Source organism: Castanea sativa, chromosome 9, assembly GCF_040712315.1.
Source record: "Castanea sativa cultivar Marrone di Chiusa Pesio chromosome 9, ASM4071231v1".
NCBI lineage: Eukaryota > Viridiplantae > Streptophyta > Magnoliopsida > Fagales > Fagaceae > Castanea > Castanea sativa.
Genome location: NC_134021.1, coordinates 863,650 through 877,504, shown reverse-complemented (window position 1 = coordinate 877,504; position 13,855 = coordinate 863,650). Strand labels below are relative to the sequence as shown.

General features: G+C 36.0%; 2 protein-coding genes across 4 annotated transcripts; one reads left to right on the top strand and one right to left on the bottom strand.

Annotated features, from left to right (window-relative positions):
• Positions 1-1,447: 1,447 nt before the first annotated feature.
• LOC142610082 (very-long-chain enoyl-CoA reductase-like) lies at positions 1,448-5,652 on the top strand. Of its 3 annotated transcripts, none has more exons than XM_075781792.1 (5): positions 1,448-1,730; positions 1,891-1,930; positions 3,124-3,878; positions 4,360-4,463; positions 5,248-5,652. In XM_075781792.1, exons 1-4 carry the CDS (start codon positions 1,662-1,664, stop codon positions 4,426-4,428), a joined length of 933 nt encoding a protein of 310 aa, XP_075637907.1. In that variant the 5' UTR covers positions 1,448-1,661; the 3' UTR covers positions 4,429-4,463; positions 5,248-5,652. The 3 variants fall into 3 exon arrangements, with proteins under 3 accessions (XP_075637907.1, XP_075637908.1, XP_075637906.1); XM_075781793.1 differs by having other exon boundaries at positions 5,230-5,652; XM_075781791.1 differs by lacking the exon at positions 5,248-5,652 and having other exon boundaries at positions 1,449-1,730; positions 4,360-4,681.
• Positions 5,653-6,844: 1,192 nt separating this feature from the next.
• On the bottom strand, positions 6,845-11,027 carry LOC142609393 (uncharacterized). The gene is made up of 8 exons (XM_075780972.1): positions 10,541-11,027; positions 9,264-10,492; positions 8,987-9,077; positions 8,612-8,769; positions 8,351-8,402; positions 8,128-8,207; positions 7,942-8,035; positions 6,845-7,839 (listed from the first exon to the last, which is right to left on the bottom strand). Exons 1-8 carry the CDS (start codon positions 11,025-11,027, stop codon positions 7,076-7,078), a joined length of 2,955 nt encoding a protein of 984 aa, XP_075637087.1. The 3' UTR covers positions 6,845-7,075.
• Between the last annotated feature and the right edge of the window lie 2,828 nt (positions 11,028-13,855).

Below are 13,855 nucleotides of genomic sequence, written 5' to 3'. Positions count from 1 at the left end.
AATGGAAAAAGGAGAAGATGGAATTGGAGAAAGAAAAATGAGAATTTTCCTCTGTTTATTAGTATGGTTGAAATGAGGTAGAATAGACTCCACTAATCCCCTTTTTCTACCCTCCCAAATGGGAAGAAAAAGTGGGAGAGAGAATGTTGCTTGCATGGAATTTATTATTTTGTACATTCTAATTACAATATTTGCTATTCTCATATAAGTCATATTTGTGGATTGGATCACTGACTTGTCTTGTGCTAACATTGCTCATTTATCTCTTATTTTAGATTGCAGGGATTTGGTGAGGCAAATTCCAAGCGTGAAAGTCAATCATTGCTTTAGGGAAGTTAATCAATGTGCTGATTGGTAGGCAAAGATAGGAACTACCTTATAGCATAGTTTTGTAATTTAGCTACCGCGCACTCTTGATGCGGTAGTTACTCCACAAATATAAATGCTTGTGGGGTGTAGAGGGTAAGGGCTAGGGTTCAAATTTTTAAGAAGAGTTTCACACACATATATACTTAGATTATGCTAAAGTATAAATTCTATCTTGTATATATATAAAAAAATATTTTGTAATTTATAATGCTCCTCCCATGGAGATCAATTTGCTTTTACTTTATAATTATATTGGTTTGTATTATGAGAGGCGTTGTAATAACCCTTATTCTGTTAGTTTTTTTTTATTTTTTATTTTATATTTTATATCAGGTGCATTATTTGACACAAAAAAAGAAGTCATATATCAATACATTTAGTAAATTACATTTTCTATACTCGGTTCCAAACACAAGATAGAAAATTGTACTTTTTTTATTATTATTTTAATCCATCCTCTTTAGTCTCTATCCTTCCTACATTTTTTTTACTCTCACACATTTTCATTCTCCCAACAACCAAAATGATGTATTTCCGTCCATAATTATTTCTAAAGTTTCCAAGGCTCCCCCACTCTAAGGGTCCTAGATAGGGATATACCAATACATTTAGTAAATTACATTTTCTATCCTTTATTTCAATTGCACAAGAAAATTGTACCTTTTTTTTAATCCATCCTCTCTAGTCTCTATCCTTCCTACATTTTCTTTTATGGTCACACTCACATTTTTCATTCTGCCAACAACCAAAAAAAATAATGTATTTCCACCCATAATATTTCTAATATTGTTTCCAAAGGTCCCTACTATAAGGGGCCTAGATAGGGATATACAAATACATTTAGTAAATAACATTTTCTATCCTCTATTTCAATTGCACAAGAAAATTGTACCTTTTTTTTTCAATCCATCCTCTCTAGTCTCAATCCTTACCTACATTTTTTTATGGTCACACTCACACATTTTCATTCTCCCAACAACCAAAACAATGTATTTCCGCCCATAAATATTTCTAATGTTTCCAAGGGTCCTCCACTATAAGGGTCCTAGATAGTGATACACCGAACTTAATTTAGGTTCAGCTTGTGTCCAGTAGCCAGTGCCGGACCACTTGATTTAAATTCAGTTAGCCTAGCTCTCTAACTGTAAACGGTCAACTATCCCCCATACCCCCATTAAAGTCTCAACGAGCCCTTTAAAATCTCCCATCCCATTCTTGAAAGTATCACCAACAAAATCAAAATCAAAATCGATTATTTTTATTGCATTGCAATTCCCAAATCCCAAGCAACCATGAAGGTCACTGTTATCACTCGAAGCGGTAGAGAAATCATCAAAGGCGGCCTCGACCTCAATCACTCTGTACAATTTCTTCATTTCCCTTTCATTTTGCAAATTTAGTACTGTACTTCGATAAGCCAATTATTTATATTATTGCATTGCATAGAAAGGAATGAAAACCAAGTTTAAGGTTTTCTCAGGAACCAAACATAGACTAATTTCTGTTTCTGTTGCACTGCAGGCTACGGTGAGTGATCTGCAAGAGGCTATACATCGACGATGTAAGTTCTGAAAAACATATGTGTGTTTGTTGTTTCTGTTATTGATGACCGTAGATGTTTGTTCTATATTTATCAGCTGTCATTGATGTTGCTGATGTTAGGGTCTGTTTTGATACTGTTTATTTTTTAAAACTGAAAACACTATAACAAAATCATTTTCAAATATGTGAATAGTTTCGTGGGATCTAGTTTTAAATGAAAATTTACTGAATTCTGTACTTGTGGGTCTTGTGAATAGTACACGCGCGTTTCAAACGCACGCTTAGAGTATATGTAAGAATTTCCATGAATATTTCAATTCCTAGAAATAGCAGGAATTGTAATTCTTATCGATTAGTTATGCATATCTTGTATTTGTAAAATTATTAATATGAGACTTAAATTCTAGTTTTTTTTAAACTTTATCTCACCCTTAAAAACTATTATATACAGTTAATTTTAGAAAATGAAATGAATTTTTTTCATCCAAATAATAAGTTTATCATTTATAGAAGTTGTCCATTATGGTTAAATTATGACTAATGAAGATTGTAAAAAATGATCATAAACAATTATATAATTTTAAATCCAGTATTGTCTAAAATGTGATATAAACTCAAATTCTTCATATATCTCAACAAGTGTTCTTCAGAGCGTTTGATATGTCAAACTGTATGCTAATTTGTGATCTGTTTAGCCGTTTGGAGTCAGATATTTCCTTAAAAGAACATCAATATACTTAATTGATGATATCTACACATTTTTACCTTTTCTGCAGAATTATCAAAATATTTTGTTAAACAGATAAACAAAGATTTAGGAAATCATTCCATTTGTTTTAGGTTGGTTCACTTCCTTATGTTTTTTAGTTATCAGTTCATATTGATTACATGCTGGCTCGAAAATTTCTATCGATATGTTGATAACTTATTGGTTTTGAAATTATTTATCACATTGTTTGTTTTGCTCTTAAGTTCCGGAAATTCTTAGCTGGAGTTATTTTGACTCTGGGTTGGGGCCCTTTTTTGCTAATGAAGGTCCATAATTGGTGTTTGAATTACATTTGTTAAGCAAATTGAAACTAATTTGATACTTGATCTTTTTTTTTTATTGCTATTAGTTGCCCCCATTTAATAGAAATGTTGGTTTTTAATTTTATTGTTAATTTGTCTTATTTCAGATATCTTATACAACTACATTTTCATGCTCAACAGGCAAAAAATACTATCCTTCAAGACAGCGTATTACTCTACCCGTCCAACCTGGATCCAAAGTAAGACCTGTTGTTCTGAATCCGAAAAAAAAAATTGAAGATTACTATGATGGAAAATCAGATCACTTGACTGTAATATTCAAAGACCTGGGTCCACAGGTCTCCTACCGTACACTCTTCTTCTGGGAGTATTTGGGGCCTCTGATAATCTATCCAATATTCTACTACTTTCCAGTATATCAGTACTTTGGTTATGGAGGGGAGCGTACCATCCACCCGGTTCAAACATATGCCTTGTACTACTGGTGCTTCCATTACTTCAAACGTATTATGGAAACTTTTTTTGTGCATAGGTTTAGCCATGCAACTTCACCTCTATCCAATGTGTTTCGGAACTGTGCATATTATTGGACTTTTGGCTCACTCATTGCATACTATGTGAACCACCCATTATACACCCCAGTGAGTGATCTACAGATGAAGATTGGGTTTGGATTTGGGTTGATATGTCAAATTGCAAACTTCTATTGCCATCTTATTCTGAAAAGCCTTCGCAGCCCTGATGGAAGTGGGGGATATCAAATCCCACTTGGGTTTTTGTTCAATATTGTGACCTGTGCAAATTACACCACTGAGATTTATCAGTGGCTGGGCTTTAATATTGCAACACAAACTGTTGCTGGTTATGTATTCCTTGTGGTGGCTGCTTTTATAATGACTAATTGGGCCCTTGCAAAGCACCGTCACTTGAAGAAGGTAAATACTAGTTGCCTTTGCTCAGATAAAGGAACTGTCTGATCATTTATATAGTTGGTCAATGCGCTTTATATTAATCTAGATTCTTGTGGGAACCATTCAAATCTTGGTATTCCTGAGAGTAGCTTTTGATCTTCAGTCGTTACGATCTATGTTAAGCAAATTTAGTTGAGTTGTTCCTGTGTAGCTTTAGGATAGAGGCTAAATTATGATGTCTACTGCCAAGATAATATGGGAACTTGATCAACTATAGAATACCCTAAGCAGATGTCTGTGCTCATCTCATTATTTTTATTTTATTTCTGTTTAGTTTTATGTGTCAAATGTTCCTTAGGCCCTTCCCTCTTTGGAATAATTGATGTTAATCTCTATTATCCATAACTACAATATGCAAACATTGAACTTGCATGATTGATTCTATTGTTTTGTAACTACAATTTTGAATCATCTTTTCTCATTATGGACGCTTCTTAATCTGCAGCTTTTTAATGGGAAGGAAGGAAGGCCAAAATATCCATGGCGATGGGTGATTCTGCCTCCATTTCTGTAAATATTAAAGAATACTTACCATAATTGGACCAGCAGGTAATGGTGTTATTTTAAGAATGTTCAAGGACACCAAATTTTTTTTTTTTTTTTGGTGGTAATCATTCCATCCAAAGTCATTTCCTTAGTCTGATTTATTTATTAGAAAATTGAAAAATGTAAGTTGAGCCATAGGAATGATTAACTATGGCTGGACCTCTTTTTCATAAACATTGTGATGAGCTCTTAATGTTCAATTTTGTTGTTTTGGAGGATTCTTTCTGTATTGTTGAGAATGTATTAGTGCTACTTATATTTGACTATCTATATGCACATTCTCACTTCTAATAACAGAATGTGCAACCCAAGTTCCACAAGCTAGGTTAGAAGTATGGAAAATTCATTAAACTTGAGAGTTTCTTTGGGTTTTGGGTTTCGTTTGATTGTTTGTTGATTTAGTGCTACTGTTATCTATGCTAATTTATAAAGCCTGAACCTTTGGTTAGTCTCTCAACAAAAGTAATTATTTCTGAAGGAAAAGAAACAATGTCTGAAATTGATTTCCACTCATGGATAACTATACAACCACACCAACAACTAAGTCTTAGTCCCAAAACTTTGGGGTTGGCTCTAGAGCCTCAACAAACTAGTCAGTGCTAGTATAGTTTGAGGTTTCTCTATGTTTTTGGGTATTTCATTCACTATGGTCCTAACCATTTATTTATAAGTGTTTTTAATCTCTGTGGTTACTTCATGTGTGTGTGTGTATTAAATAATCTCCACTATTTAGAAGTGATCTTGGAAGGTGACTCAGTTATGATGGTAGGTGATCTAATATTAAAAGAACCAATCTGTACAAAGTGGGGGATATCATCGATAAAGCAAGGAGTGGTTTAAGAGGTTTTAGAAGATGGAAGTTATCTCCATGTAGGAAGGAGAGGGAAGATGGAAGCACATAGATTGGCAAGGTATGGCCAACATATGGAAGATGCTTGTGCTTTCATAGAAGATGTAACAATTTTTCTGGAAAACCATCTCTCTTCTGATGTAATACAAATCAAATGAATATAATATCTATCTTCTTCTATTAATAAAAACTTAAAATAAAGGATGTTGATCATAGTGGATACCATACCCCAGAGTTACCATAGATGAAAAATAGATGAGAACCACTAAATACAACGTTAGGACCAACTCTCATGGTTCTCTCTCTCTCTCTCCAATTTGGTCAAAAGCTTCAAGAAATATCTTGCAATAAAAATGCTCACCTGTCACATGGTTTGTAGGAATGAAAGAAATGCTGTCACCTTAAGGTATTCTCTTTCATCATCTTCCAACTGACAAACAACCTCCGATTTCATTTTTGGTCAAGGTTAAACGGCAAACTTTGAATGTTGTTTCACTATCAGAACAATGGTTCAACTGCTTTGGATTTAAAAAGATGAGCAGATACCTACATGAATGTCGTTTTATTTTTTTAACCATTATGACAAATCGTTTACACTTCCAACAGGAAAACTTCTACAGAAATATGGCATGAAAAAAAAAATCCAAAAAAGATGACCAGATACCTAAATGAATGTAGTTTTATTTTTTACCATTACGACAAATCGTTTACACTTCAAACAGGAAAACTTCTACAGAAATATGGCATGAAAAAAAAAAAAAAATCCAAAAACAAACGTTGGATCATTTTGGAAGAAATGAATAAATGTCAAACAGTTTATGGAAAACACACTGTAGTTACCAAACAAGGACCATCCTTTTCAACAACAATCATATACAAATAACACAACACCTTTGTTTTAGGTGTATCATATGGATAACTAGTAAATGAATAATGGCCAACAAAGTTCTCTCTTCTGTTGCTCTTTCAAAGTACAAACAATGGAGCTCTATGATTGTCATCAACTTGAACCCACCCTTACTCTTTTGTTGCACCCAGTGATTTTTCTTAAACACAAATAGAATCAATGACCTTTTATTGTTTTTTCTTTCCTAGCACAAACTCAGGTGTAGAAATTACTAGAAGTAGAGATTACTAGAATTACTTTGTTGTTTGCAATGATTTTGCAAGGAGACCAAAAGCAATAAGAAAATAACTAACAAAAGAATTATGCAAGTGAGCAAAACCATAAGAAAATGATGTAACCTAGTGTAATATTTAATGCGGACCTGATCTGATGTGTAAACACCAGCCAGATGCTGGCACAGAATCTCCTGTGCATACACCCCTCCAACAGTACCGATCAAGGAGACCAAAATAGAGTCTATTTTGTGAGGTATGTCATATTCATCAAGATGGAACACTTACATGCATTTATATAGGATTTGAACTCAGGAACTATCATTCATTGCCATATGTTACATGATATACAATTACATGTGATCATGGCCTCCAATGATATGTAGAAAATCAAAACACCTATGATTTGGAGTAAGCACATATAGGCATCAATTATGTGGGAGTGGATCAACTATAATTTACAAAAACTTTGGTGTGGAACTTTTGGCATATAGAATATTAAATACCAGTCCTGCAGTTTGATTTCACTGGAATGGAGCAACTCCCACATGCAAGAATTATATTCTCATGTTGCATAATTGATGTTATATGCAGAAGTTTTGCCATAAAAAAGGGAATGCTTCTATCTTTACCAATAGAAATCCACTCATGTAGGGCCTCCAAAAATGTTTGTTTGGCGGCCAATCCTACGTGGTAACCCAAAATTTTGGTAAGCCCTGATTTCACCTCCCAATCCTGCTGTCACAATTACTAAGCCCCATGCTGTTGGTTGGGTGGTATGGGTCACATGGTTATTACCAGCATCAAACCAAGACCAAGATGAAGACGATGGATTGGCAGCAGAAATAGAAGGTGAATCACCATATCTAAACAAGGCAGAAAGTGAAGTGAATGACTCGCTATTCCCAGAATCTGTATGAGAAACATAAGCAAGCTCTTCTTCTGGTGGAGTTGAAAAACTCTCTGAACCATTGGTGCTTTTCTTGGGAAGAGGTGGCAAGTGTCTTTTACTGTTTGCTAAGTTTTCTTCTTTGGTTGGTGATCCTCCAGCAGAAGGTGTTGTAAGAGATGGCAAGTGTCTTTTACTGCTTGCAGCGTTGTCTTCTTTGGTCGGTGACCCTCCAGAAGAAGGTAGTTGTGAGGCAAAGCGTTTGGATTGTCTTTTAGATTGCACTGACATGGTTGGTGGTTCACCCTTTATTGTACCTGGCCATGGGATTGCTACTGAAACATCCTTACACTGAAAGTGCTCGTGTGATTGGGTGACCACATTTTTGGATTTTCCTGTCCCAGCATTTCTGGGCTCTTCATGCTTCCAAACATAAACTTGAGAATCTTCACTTGCAGTAACGATATATTTCCCATCTTGACTAAAAGAAGCTGAAATTTGGCTGCTTGTATTTCGAAAACCTGCTATATATCCAACCAACAAATCCATTACCATAACCAGAAAAAGGTTAAAACACACCACCTATAAGGTAGAGACTTCTGCTCCTATGATTATGAAGATACCTTTGAATTTTTGAGTGACATCAGGACCATCCAAAATTCTAATCCGAGAATCAGCTGAAGTAACTAGCACTTGAGATGGATTTCCTGGGGCAAACTGTTCATATACAAAGTTACTTGCCTCTTAGGCACACAGCACCACAAGAAAACAAAAAGGGGACAGAACTTGAAACTGAAAAGTAGAATTACCTGGAACCCAGTAATCTTTTTAGCTTGAGATTTCTTCTTTGTTTGGATATCAATCTGGCATATTTGATCTAATTTACAATCTAGGTCAACAAATACAGTGGAATCAACATATAGGCTTTGGTTTTTATATGATTATATTAGAAAGTAGAATAATGTTCAACAGGGGTATAATTGAATTCTTAGCATATATGTATAAAACAGAAACAACTAAAGGAACTCTTACCTTCTGCGCTGTACATGCGAATAATTCCTTTGTGTGAACCAATGATGGCACCCTACAGTTTCGAAAACATAAATTTTTTACTAAAGGAATAAAGCCATGCTTATTGTGTTTGGAAACAAAAGCTTTTGATTGTGATATTTACTAAGTTGATCCTATTTTACTGAGATTCTGTTAAACTGAAGTGAGCTTCCCTCTGAAAATTATGACTTTATTCAAGAGTATGAGACACAAAACATCCTGAAAAATTCAATTGAACTGGACCTGGCCGTCAGGGGTGTAAGATGCTGCAGTAACCATTTCATGAAAGTCAATCCAGTCCACAACGTGCCGTTCGGGTATGTTCCATATTCGAACCTTTGCATCAAGTGAGCCACTGATGAAATGGTTGTCGTCAATAGGATTGAACTGTATGCAAGTTACTGCAAAACCAAAATTCCCTTGTCAAAATTAGAGTCCTCATAAAAGTAAACTTTTTCAAAAACAACAAAATACAATCAGCAAAAAACCAAATAAACTGATGCCAAACAAACCTATGTTAGACTCAAAATAGACATAGTAAGACATTTATGAAAAGAATACCAATGTTTGACCAAAATGAAGTCAAGATAGTATTGGAAACATGGTTAGACATCTCACCATAATCGTTGTGGGCAAACAACTTTAGACAGCTCTTGCTTTCCAAGTCCCATAACCTGACAGTTTTGTCCATTGAAGATGAAAGCAACAGCTGAAAATCCATTCCAATTGGACCTGGTTATATTAAATCTCTGTATGACTATGTATATAGGAAATGTGAAGAAAAGCTACCTATACAATGAAAACAATCAATTAAGTTCTATTTACAAAAAATGCTGAATTTCTTGAGATTTATTTGTACATATACTACTACATGAAGGGTGAGAAGCAGGCTGACCTGAGATTTGGACCAGGACAGGTCCAAAACATCATCCACATGACCTTTGAAGGAGCAGACAGGTTTTTCCAAGAACGAGAACACAGTTTCCGGGACATAAACATAGTCTGGAGCTGAGTTCCCTTTTCTTGTACCAGACTTTCCTCGTCTCTTCTTCTCTGACGGTAATGGCGTGACCTCTCCAATCCCAGGTCTATCCAGAGAATTGGAAGAACACAAAGACAGTTGAAGAGGTGATATATTAGGACTTATACTCCCTTCCTCCCCTGACCTCAATGACATGACCTCACATTCCTGCACTTCCCACACATGAATTACTCTGTCTTCCCCTGCACTTGCAAGAAACCGCCCATCTTGACTGAACTTAATGCACCAAATCGACCCTTCATGACCCTGAATTTCTTGACACAAATGCAAAGCAGATAACTCCTTAAACGACTTCCCACTCTGCCGGACTTTTGTCCATTCCGACGATGATGAATTCTTGATCGGTTTCTGCTCTACAACCGGTGAAGAAACCTGCGAAAGCTCTCTCTCCTTTTCACCCATTAGTCCACTCATCGAATTGGCCAAACCTTTCACATTCTTCAACAAAGCAGCACCTCCTTTCTTGCTCATCCTCAAACTCTTGGAAAAATAAGAATTTGCACTCACTTTCCTATCGATGATATTGTTCCTCCTCGACACATTTTCTCGACGCATTAGCTCCTTAACAACCGGCGAATACCCTACACATTTCTCGAACTCTTCCATTGTCATCTTCTTCCCAGTTTGAAGATCACTCAGCCTATTCCACATCCCATCTTCATCATATTCACTCACTACAAACTCCTTCCCTGTATCCAAACTCTTGATCAGAAAGAAAGCCCCCAACCTTCCCTTCGAAGACAATACCGACGACAACGCGCTGCTGTGTCGTATCGATGGCTTGCGTCCCAGTCTGGATCGAGCTTCATTAGGAGAGATTGAATCCGCATAGGTACATATCCGAGCGTGTTGGGCTAATATCATGGAGTACGTTCTCGTGAGACGTTGCCTCGATATCGTACCAATGAGCTCCTCTTTCCTACGCGTGGATAGCGAAAACGAATCGCTTTGAATGTCTCCCTCTGAGCGCGAGCGTACGAGGACGACTGGACATTGAGAAGGCGAATGTGGAAGCGTCGTAGAAACAACATTGTCGTCTTCTTGTTCTTGTTCTTGTTCTTGTTTATGTTGTTGTTGTTGTTGTGGTGGTTTGGGTTGTTCTTTTTTCGGAGAAGAAACATGATCATGATCGTGATTGTTTGTGTCGACTTTTTTATTGGAAACCACGTGATTAGAGCTGAGGGTTATGCTGTTGCTGTTGTTGTTGTTGTTGTTGGGGGTGGTGGCGGCTAAGCCCATGCCTTGGAGAAGGCGTTTCCGGCGTTCATTGATGGAGCCTGGTGTTGACAACCAGACATCATAATTGGGCGGCGAATTTATGACGGAAGAGGAGGAGGTGGTGGAGGAAGGGGAGTCAAAGTGGCGGAGATTGGTGGAGCGGAGGGAGGAGATGGCGGAGACGGCGGAGGAGAATGACATACGGCTGCTTTTGAAATCATCTTCTTCTTCTTCTTCTTCCTCGTCGTCGTCGGAGGAGCTGCAGCATGTGGCGGTGGTGAGGTTGATGGAAACGGCAGAGGAGAAGGAGAGGCGGTTGTAGGACTCGAAGAATTGATCATCCTCGTCATTGTCGCCTAGACCGTCCCAGTTCATGGTAAGCGTTTTTCTACGTTCCATCATTTTTTTTTTTTGGGTGCAATGTGATTTGTGTCAATGTGAGGGAAACATGTTTATGTTTATGTTTTTTTATTTTTGTTGTTTTTGTTTTTGGTTTTGGTTATTTGGGTGAAAGGAATTAGTAGGAGGAAGAGGAAGAGAGAAAAAGAAGGGGGTAAGGGTGGTGGTTGTTACCGTTATGGTTTTTGGTTTGGTAATTGGGGGATTTTGATGGTAGGAAAAGAAACGGTCAAAGTGGGTTTATTTTTATATTTATTATTATTATTTTCATTTCATTGCTCATATAGTTATATGACATCTCTTCACGTCTGTTATCTTCTGTTCTGTTGGGGCTGTCAACACCATTACTGCAATTGTCACGTTATTTTATTCTGTTTTTGCATTCAAGTCCTTGTCTTGGCACTCTGTCCTGCATGTTGGAAATTATAATAATAACACAGTTATTTTTTTTTCTTTTATAAAAAATTCTTAGTCATTAAATTCATAAAAAAAAGTTTAAAACATTACAAAAATATATGAAATTTCATAAAATATTAAAATCTAATAGATCAAAGTATAACATGGAATTTTGTTGGAATGATTGGTATTGTTCGTTATTGACCAAAATTTGTATTGAGACATAACTGATTTACATACCTAAACAAACAATTCCAATCGGAACTGAAGGTAATTCAATTTTTTTTTTTAACGAACTCCTCCCATGTCTTATGTTTCTTTTTATAAAACCCCATGTTCAAACCGTGACTTTGGAGAGATTATGCTTTCGTTCACAGCGAGTTGGATAAGTAAGTGTACATGAGATTACATCTTGGCTTTTGAAGTAAGGGGAAGTCTTCTAAGTGTTGCAAAATCACTAAATCTTTGTATGGCCTTAAACTGGCCTCTCACCATTGGTCCAACAAGTTTTCTTCTAACTTGTTGCAATGTGAGTTTGCTCAATCAATGAGTGACTAGTATTTGTTCACTTGTGCACAAGGTTTTATAGCTATACTAGTGCATGCTGATGATATTTTAATTGGGAGCAATGATCTTCCTTCTATTAACAAATTGAAGGCAGGCATTTCTTGATCAATAGTTCAAATTAGAGGATCTTGATCTAGCCAAGTATTTCTTAGGTTTGGAATTAGCTCACTCTTCTATTGGTTACTCAGCTTGTCAGTGTAAAATATATGCCTTAGATATTCTATATGATTTAGGCTTTCTGGGCATGCAAGCCTACCAAAACCCCCCATGGAACATAATATCAACTTATTTGCCACTGCTGATCCTTTGCTTGATGAACCCGCCATTCACAGATGGCTTGTTGGTCGTCTTCTTTATTTGACATTAACATGGCCTAACTTGTCTTATTCCGTGAGTCCTTCGCCAATTCACGGTTGAAACATGTACCCCTATATGCATGTTGCTCATCGAGTACTCCCATATCTCAAAGGCATTGTGGATTAAGGGCTTTACTTCCTATCTTCTTGTTTTCCTCACCTTAAAGCTTTTACTAACTCTGATTGGGCTAGATGTCCTCATCTTGATGAAGCCAATTGGATATGATTGTTCAAAAATATCTTTAGTATTTCTTGAAGTCTGTCAGTTTATTTTTTAGCCCTTTATGTTGTATATTGTGTAGAATTTATATTAGTCCATAAGTCTTAATTTGAGCAAATAGTCTTATGTGACATTTTGATTACATGATTGTGGAACTAGGGAGAGTATTTTTTTTTTGCAAGCTATCACTAGAGAATGTAGTGCTATTTAATAATTATATGTTGAGTATGGACTAATGTAGATCATCTTTTGCCAGTTAATATATTTATTTTAGAAAATCATTCTCTATACCCCTTTTTAGGTTTGTTTCTTCATCTACTCTTTCTATTCTCCTATTTTTCTTCACTCTAAATCAATTCCAGCAATCATTGGTTACTGTAGATCGCATCATTTGGTATCAGAGCTATTGGGATTAAGTGTGATTTACGTGGATATGGCTGGTCGTGGACTTGGTAAACAGCATATATATATATATATATATATATATATATATAGGTCATCCAGTGGATCCCAATCCTTGTGCCTTTGATGTTGAGCAATTGAAGAGGCAGATTGAGTTTCTTACCTAGAGAGTAGCAGAGTTAGAAGCTTCAAGATCTTTTGAAGAAGGCGAAGGGTCAGATGGTGACTTTGAGAACCCATTTCATGGTCGTGCTCCTTATAGGTAGCCACCTGTTCGGGATGACAGAAGATGGAAGATGAACATAAAGCTTGAAATACTATAATTGAATGGTTGTTTACAAGCTGAGGAAGTCTTTCATGTGGATATACTTTATTCATCTACTATTGTGTGGTCGATAGATTATTTTATTCCAAACATATTTGAAGATGGTGAAAAATGCTCTAAAGAAGACATTATTATGGATTGGAATTCTCCAAACCAATCTATGACAAGTACCTTGATGAATATTATGAATTGTGCAAACAACAAATTGAGGAAGATGCTGATGAGATTTTCTTTGTTCAAATATAGGTTGTCGATTTTAAAAAAGAGAATTATTCAAAGGTAAAATTCATTGTTGTAACCATAAAACAATTGGGTGTCAAGACATTATCTCTTGAGGAGCAAAATCCACATGTTGATCTTCTTGGGGTTGGCAAAAATATATTTCTTGATGATAAATTTGATAGGGATTTTGGTCCGTCAATTGAGATTAAGGATCCTTGTTCTAAAAAGATAAGTGAAGCTTTAATGATATGTGAATCAAAAGGGAAACAAAATCTAGGATCAATGGATGAATATGCTGATTTGTTCTTAGCATTACAAATAAGAATTCATTCAACAAGGT